Source organism: Psammomys obesus, unplaced genomic scaffold (genome assembly GCF_907164565.1).
Source record: "Psammomys obesus unplaced genomic scaffold, mPsaObe1.curated_primary_1811, whole genome shotgun sequence".
Taxonomy (NCBI): Eukaryota; Metazoa; Chordata; class Mammalia; order Rodentia; family Muridae; genus Psammomys; species Psammomys obesus.
The window spans coordinates 15,857,738-15,866,009 of record NW_026596256.1 but is presented as its reverse complement, the minus strand read 5'-3'; the positions used below and the strand labels follow the sequence as shown (position 1 = coordinate 15,866,009).

General features: G+C 44.0%; 1 protein-coding gene across 1 annotated transcript in view; it reads right to left on the bottom strand.

The window, feature by feature from the left end:
• Nucleotides 1-8,272, bottom strand: part of Schip1 (schwannomin interacting protein 1) — a 755,784-nt gene that overhangs the window by 573,531 nt on the left and 173,981 nt on the right. The window contains exon 4 of the mRNA XM_055596822.1: nucleotides 817-952. Coding sequence (XP_055452797.1) covers nucleotides 817-952 — 136 coding nt within the window. The remainder of the gene's footprint in view (nucleotides 1-816; nucleotides 953-8,272) is intronic.

Below are 8,272 nucleotides of genomic sequence, written 5' to 3'. Positions count from 1 at the left end.
TAATAATAATAATAATAATAATAATAATAATAATAATAATAATAATATACTTTACATAATCACCTCCTCCAAACTTTTCATCGTTTCAGTGAGTATGTATGAATAAATTATCACAGTGCAAAACTCACTGATCTACCAGCCCCTAGTGATGACCTCCCCCACTCATCCTGCCAAACACACACGCATATTGAGAGCTTAAGAAACCCAGGCTTGTGGCAGACGCGTTCACCCACATCCCTGCCCTGGAGAGTTCTTACACTGGTGGTCAGTGAGACAACCGCAGTGTAAAAGACCACGTTTCTCCTTTACACCCTCTTCATGGCCGACATCCCTTCAAACTCTGGACTCCAGGCCTCTCCTGGAGAACTGTGCTTGTCAACGACTGTCCCGCAGGGACACCCGCTGCAGGTTTCTCTGGGCCCTGGCAGCAGCCCTGTCAGGAGGACACTCAACCCCTATCAGCCGTTTCAGTTTGTGATCACCTTCAGTATTTCCTGCCAAGAGTTTCCGTTCTAATCCTGATGGCGGATCTGACTTTCAAACCAGATGAGTGTCACACAAGTGCACACCAGAGGAAACACGCCACAAGAACAGGGGGAGGGGGCCGCGCCCACCTCAGTGATAGCGAGGTAAGATTGCACCAAGTCCCCTCTCTGCGGATGCAGTCAAGTTCAGAGCCCCCATGTTGGCTCACTTGCAGCAAATAAGCAACACAGACATCACCATCGCAAACAACCCGGAGGCCTTTTCTGGGAACCAGAGCCTGGACTGTCCTCGCGGTGCAAGCCAGTCCAAGCAGGCTGACGGGACACTCACCGGCGTGCTGCTATCGGAGAAGGTGTTCATGCTGACAGAGCTGCTCAGTTTGTCTGAGGAGACAGAGGGTGGGGACGGGCTCCTCTTCTCCAGTGGGTCCTGCCTCTGCAAGTACTCTCGCCATGCTCGCTGAATGCTGTAGAAAAACCCAGCAACGTGTCACTGTCAGCCATCACCGACAGACTGGGAAGGGCACAGGGGCTGGGGCTGGTTTCAGAGACAGGGGAAACTGCAAGACAGTGTGCTTCAGGAAGGGACACTTAGGCTTTAGCTCCATTTTGGCCACCAAGACTGGATTTCAAAATAAAACCACCACAACAAAACCAATTAGATTGTCTCTCTCAGACTTGACTGGGCTAACTCAGCTTTAAAAAGTCAATTTACTGGGGGGGAGGACCCCGCATCAGTCAAAGTCACACTGGTTTACACACTAAATGCTTTCTGATTTATGGGACACCAAATCCTTCTATTTCTCCTCTTTGAGAAAAATGAACAGGCTACTGATTATATATTCATTCATTCTGGATAGAGACTACAGAGCATATTTCTGGGATTCCGCTCACACTGACCTCAAGGTGAAGGGTGGCTGTGTGTCTGTGGGGCCAGATGCAGTGGTCTGGTGGCCCCGAGGAGGGGACAAGACCACCTGAACATTACAGTCATTTACTTGACTTGCTGTGGAAGCTACAGAGGTAGTAAAGAAATACCTGGAAGTGCCCTGTGCTTTTTGAGATACCTAAGTAACAGGTCACTGACTTTTTGTTTTGTTTTGGTTTGGCTTGTTGTTTTGAGACAGAGTTTCTCTGTGTAGCCGTGGCTGCCCTGGAACTCACTTTGTAGACGAGGCTGGCCTTGAGCTCACAGAGATCCACCTGCCTCTGCATTCTGAGACTAAAGGCATGCACCTCCACACTCGGGTTTTCCTTTTTTTTTTTTTTATTTGAATCTGTGGTTAATATCAGAAAGAATAACAACAACAACAACAAAAACTTTCTGAAAATAGGCACCTGTCCTGAGTGAAAGTTAAGGAACTTTTCATGGACCAACTTTTTGTGGCTCCAACACCAAGCTTTAATTCAGCAAGTGTGATGGGGTTTTTTCCTGGGCAGGAATGTGCACACCAACTACCAGGATTCAGGATTCTGAGGTAAGAAAGTAGAAGCCTCTGTCCCGATTCTGTTAGACTCCCAGAGGCACCAGGCCTTCTGCTCTTCTTCCATGTAAGATGAATCATTAATGTTACAGGCATATGACTAAACTGATACCTCTTTCTCGAAGACATCACCTCTCAACAGCCAGCATATATAAAGAGCAAAATATTATTATAAAGAGCATTATATTATTAATTAATTAATTAATTAACTAAGGCTTTTCTAATTAATTAAGGCTTTGTGAGTTATAATGCCCAAGGAAAATTCCAGTAGGTACTATGAAAGCCATGCTGTGGATTCAGAGGCCAAATCCCTGAGGCTATGAAGCTTAAGCATGGGGGGATTCTGCTTGGAGGTCAGATTCCTCTTCTAGGACCTTGTTCTATGTTCCTGGTGGTTTGTGTAAAATTCCAAAGAAAGATTTTTAAGGCCTGTGATGGTTTGAATAGGAATGGCCCTCATAAGCTCATTTATCTGAATGTTTGGCTACCAGGGAGTGGCACTATTAGGAGGTATGGCCTGTAGCTGGATCTTTGTCTATTTTATGGGGTATTTCTACCATCCTTCTCCCTTCCAACCTTCCAACATTAGGTAGGAGGGAAATAAAGGCTAAAGGGGCAATCTTTAGTAATGTTATCTTTAGACCACTTCCTGCTGATTAGGGGTTCAGGTTCCCTGGGGCAATCTTTGTGTCTTCAGGATATCTCCAACCAGAAACAGTAGGAGCAGCAGCATTGGATACATCTCTCTCAGGGCTTTTACATTTATATACCCCCTCAAGAGTCTCCAGAATTCCAACCATCATACTCTTGCAGAAACTATCTGCAGCTGTTGTAAAATCATGCTCCTGCCAGAGTACGAGGCAACTTGTTGTCTGCTGCCATGGGCAAATCTGAAACAGTCTTATGTCCCACACCTGGGGTTAAGACAAAAGCATTCCCATGAGATTTCTATAATTTTTAAAGAAGCTGAAAATTTCACTACAGTGGCCTTGTTGGAGTAGGTGCAGCCTTGTTGGAGGAAATGTGTCATTGGGGGTGGGCTTTGAAGATTCAAATGCTCAAGCCAGCCCCAGGGTCTCTTTCTGCCTTCCTGCTGCTTGTCAATCTAGATGTAGACCTCTTGGTTCCTTCTCCAGCACCATGACTGCCATCATACACTCATGCTTCCTACCATGATGATAATTGACTGACCCTCTGAACCTGTAAGCCAGATCCAGTTAAATGTTTTCCTTTATAAGAGTTGCTTTATATGGTGTCGCAATAGAAAGCCTAAGACAAGAGCCCTCCTCATACAGCTCAAGCCCCCCTAAGGCAAGCTCTGATTCTGTCTGAATGATTACTGCTCACTGCTTGAACAAAACCCTTTTTGATTTCCTCCTTGGGTTCAAGGTTTTAAACAGAATTTTTTCCTTTGATGTTTTATTTTTCTAAACCCAATTTAAAGTCTTACAGACGGCTGGTGGTCTCACTGTTTCTTCTGTGACATTCTTTATCAGAGAGAAAAAAGCTTTTGGAAGCTACTTATGAGTAACATGATCTGAAATTTTGGCTATTTCAGAGTTCAGCTAACACTTCAGGAGCATTTGGGATAAGCCTAATCTTTTAAGTCTCAAAAGATGTTCCTTTTTTCTTTTTTTTTTAAGTGAAAACTTGAAAAAATATATTGATGGCCTAAATAATATCCAAAATTTTGTAAGACTCCAAGACATCCTTCTCTAGCCTTTGTTCTAATAAAATCAATCAAGCAAGCAAGCAAACAAACAGAAAACTACCTTGATCATTCAGAAAATAAAGAAAATGTGCCATTTAAAGCTTGTTACACTTTATCACACTGAACACCAGGGGGCAGTCTAACAATTTAGAGCCTTAAACATTGTTGCACAAACCCAAAGTGAGAGGTTGCAAAGAAGTTGGTTAAACATCCCCCTTCCCTCCTAGTTTTATGGAACTCATAGGGTGACATACTAATTTTTCTTACATCAAAGATGAATAAAGCAGGGTTCATTTCTTCTAAGTGGATAGATGTCTTTCATTGAAAAATACTGTAACAATATCTAATACCTTTTGAATTCTATGAATATATAAAGTATTAAATATTTTAAATGTGCATTAAAACATTTCTATTCTCTCTTAACTTCTTAATACATGTTATTTTATTTTTGAACACCTGACTTACAGCTATTGTGCACATATATAGAAACAATTGTATGTAGTTAAAAGAATATTGTCCTATTATTATTGATCTTTGTAATTACAATTTTAAAGACCATCTTGCAGATTGGATAACGCCTTTAAACTATTTCAGAGGTTAAAAATAACAGGCCATTTATGTCATATTAGGTTTTTATACTAAATTATGACATTATTTTTTTTAATGGTCTCTGGGCCCCGAGAAAGGTATTTTTATCCAACACTAAAGTGTTCCAGCATCCAGTATGGTTAATATCATCTTCAAATTCTGGAAGAGAAGATTAAAAGAGAACCCTGACACTCCTCACTTACTAGTCACAGACCTCACTTTTCCCTGCTAGCTTTACCATAATCCCCAACTCAGGAACCTGTTATGGATGCAGTATAAAATATAGATTGCCTTGACAGTTTTATTTTTTAAAATTAAGCTATATTATCACATAATGCTTTAAAAACTGGTTTAAATAAGGAGACTGTCTTGCTTACTCCTACATCATCTGTAACAGAAGCTGAACATTTTTTTGAAGTCATTTCTTCTTAGGTTATCAGTTCTCATTTCTCATTTCTCGTGTGATTTTCTGGCTCTGACCTTTGTCGGTTTATTTACATATTTTTTATAGCAGGGGCTGACAGTGGGTACCATTCTCATTGCTACCGGATAGCTGAACACCTGAGAGCAGAAGAGAGAGCTTCTATAGGTGGGCTGAGATGCTCAGGGAAGATTTCGGGGAGTTCTGGGGTTTGAAAAGGTCCTAGAGGGTGGATTCGAGGTGAAAGAAAAGGCATGAAAAAGGATAGCTACCAGGCAGGGGGCCCTAGCGAAGGTGGTGAATCTAACAGGCTGTGGAGACAGCTCCCTCACAGCTTATAGTTCAGAGAAATTGAATCTTAGTTCAGTAACACTCTTCTCATCAGGAAGACATAGTTTTAATGAGATGGGATCCGTAGGGAACCAGGAGTCCAATACGGAAGAGAGCTCCCCAAGATGCTTTTAAACACTGAAAACCAAGCCCATCAGATTGTGTCTCTTTCCAAGAAAGTCCAGTTTCCTCCCACAAGACTAACACCCTGGGAGCGATGATTGCCCACACATTTGTGCCACTGTCCTGAAGTTGTGGAATGATGGCGAGCCACTGATTAACAACTGTTTCTAACACCATGTTCTAGAAACAGCTTAAAGATAAAGCTCTGCCTCTTGAGGAAGTGTGCGTGGCATGATAGATGCTCTGGCCTGCTTTCTCTTCCCATTGGCTGTGACTTAAGGAAAATGTGGCCTGCCTTTTGCTCTTCCAAAACAGAGTCATAATGCTACGTTCTTCCTAATTCTTTCAAGAGGTCAGGTGATAGCATATGCTTGCCATTTAGCCCCACACCTGACAAACAGAGCAGCGTACAAAAACACGGGACATAATGCTTTCAGGTTACATGCGAATCACATATCCATGTGCTCTCGGGGTTCCTAAAAACTCCACAGGCTTTGACTACCAGGTAGACATATAAATATGCTGGAAAAGACACATTTGTGTAGAGAAGATAGAGTAGGATGAACTCTTTTCTCTGATGCTCTCCCAGAAAGGTCATTATGGTCCTCCTAGGGACAGAGTTCGAGGGAGGACAGAGGCTGCCAAGGTTCCCAATGCCACATGGTAGGTGAGAGCTGGGCTGGGCCTTGAATCTAAGGTGCTCACGCTCCAAAGTTTGTGATCTCAACCTCTCTTCCCACACACCTTCTTGAAGTGGAAGTTTCTGGTTTCTTTGAAGACTCAGTTTTGTCATGTGATGTTTTGCTGCAAGCTGGGCACATGGTATTTGGTTGGAGGCTGGCTTGTGGGAGGGCAAGTGATGATTTGCTGTGAGCTCTCTCGTGCGAGGGGCATGACTTTGGCCAGCTGAGAACATAGATGGGTGGACTCTGAGGAGAGGAGATATATAGAGGCTCACCCATAGCGAGGGTTTGCTTTTTGGATATACATTGCTGCTCTGATCTTTGTGCTTCGATGCTTGACTTTGCAGAGAGAAACACTTCAGAGAACTTCTTGGGGCAATCAAACTGAGTCTTGTGGCTTTTGCTGACTTCATGTTGCTACTTGGTGTTGGCCTTTGGACTGGACTGCTGGTATCCCGACAACTGAGTTTGGTAATCCCCTGAAGGCCCATCGACCCTAATCAGCAGGAAGTAGATTAAAGAGGCCTACAGCCCTTTTCCCTACTAATCTCCCACCTAAGGTCAGTGGGGTTGGAAGGGAACTAAAGGTGCTTAAAAAGCCGGAATGAAGTAGGTTTGGTGAAAAACATAAGCCTACATCTTCTATCACACTTTTGGCTGCAGTCATGTTTTGGTAGCTATGACAAAACACTGACCAAAAGCAACTTTGGGAGGGAGGGGTTTATTTAAGCCTATGGGTCCATCATTGAGGGAAGCCAGAACAGGGGTTCAAGGAAGGAACCTGGAAGCAAGAACTGCAACATAATACATGGAGGACGCTGCTTACTGGCTTGTTTCTTCAGTTTTATTTCTACAACTCAAACCATCTGCTAAGGTATGGCACTACTCACAGTGAACTGGATCTTCTGATATCAACCACTAATAAGAAAATGTTCCTGAAAACACCCACAGGCCATAGGGATAGAGGCGATTCCTCAGCTGAAGTTCACTTTTCCCCCAGGGACCCTAGCACAAGCAGGTGGATATTATGCTTCAACAATGTGATTCAGCCAAGCTTTTTATGAAATATTGTTACAAATTCTGAAAGCTCACAGGTGTTTTTCCTTGCAATTTATCTAAACTTGTCAAATATATATTTTAAATGAAAAACAATGATTAATGTGAAATACATTTTAGGTTGTTCTATCAGAAAATATTGTTAATGCATAAGTAGCGGTTTAAGTTGGGAGATGTTTTTTGATACTCACTTACAACCTGTAGTCTGAGGCCTAGACATGAAGCGTGATGCTCAGGGGACTGAGAGATGGCTCCGTTTTCCACAGGGCACAGACATTCATTTGCTGGACACGTTCATGACCAGTCCGTTCTAGCCTCCATTCAGAGCATCCTTGTCTTTCCTCCCTAGGCTGGGCTAGGGAGGAAAGCACACATCCTTCATGTGGTGCTTTCACTTGACAGTCTGATGTAGGCTTCTCCTGAGGTGTGGGAAGCCTGCCTTTCACTCTTCCAAATGCCTTCCCTAAATTCTGCTTCATCCTGATTATTTTTCCCTCTTGACGCAGCCCACTGATCATCCAAGTCCGAAACTGAGAATGACCTCCTCCTGGCTGTGTTTGTGAGCCAGGGAACAGGCCGTTGCCTGTTCACACTTACTCGGTTACACAGGTCAGGCTGCTGCAACCGAGAGACGTTCTCTTCTTGCTCATCTTTTACAATTTGGAGATCTGCCTTCTGAGAGCTCTTGCTGCCTTCGCTGTTCAGGGATTCCCATCGGCTGTCCATAGCCTGCACTGCAGTCTACAGAGGAGGGAGAAGTCTCCAGAAGAGTAGATGGATGATAAAATGACCCCTAGTCTTCTCTTTCATCAGGAGAACACTGATCTTCCTGCTGTCACCACCAAGAGAGGTCGGAGCCTAAAACAAAGCCTGTGACATTGGAGGGTGACCCTAACTGCTCAGACAAATGCCACCTTTATACTAGCTCCGATATGCCTGATCATTGTCCCTTGGGAAGCAAGGATGGATGTACCCTCCCCTGTAAAGGTACCAAGGTTTGGGGGGGAGGTTGTCATAAAAGACATCCCTAGAAGAGCAAAAAGCACAGCTAACGAGGGGATGAAGTTGCATCGTTGGTGAGAGCTTGGGGTAGGCCCCATGGCCTGTCCTCCAGGACGCCAAGCCTTAGAGTCACCTTAAAGGATACAGCTGCCCAGAGGCCTAAGTGCTCATCTTTGGCAGGAAACCTGGGCGGCCTCGGGGAGTTGAGTACGGGGTGGGTAGGACAGTCTGCAGCAGAAAGGAGAAGAGCAGAAGGAGGAGAGAAGGAAGGGGAGAATAGAGGGGTGAAGGTGCAGCTGTGTGCCGTGCGCTCTCTCTCTGCCTCCTGCCGCTGTCTGTCTTTGTGTGTGTGTGTGTGTGTGTGTGTGTGTGTGTGTGTGTGTGTGTGT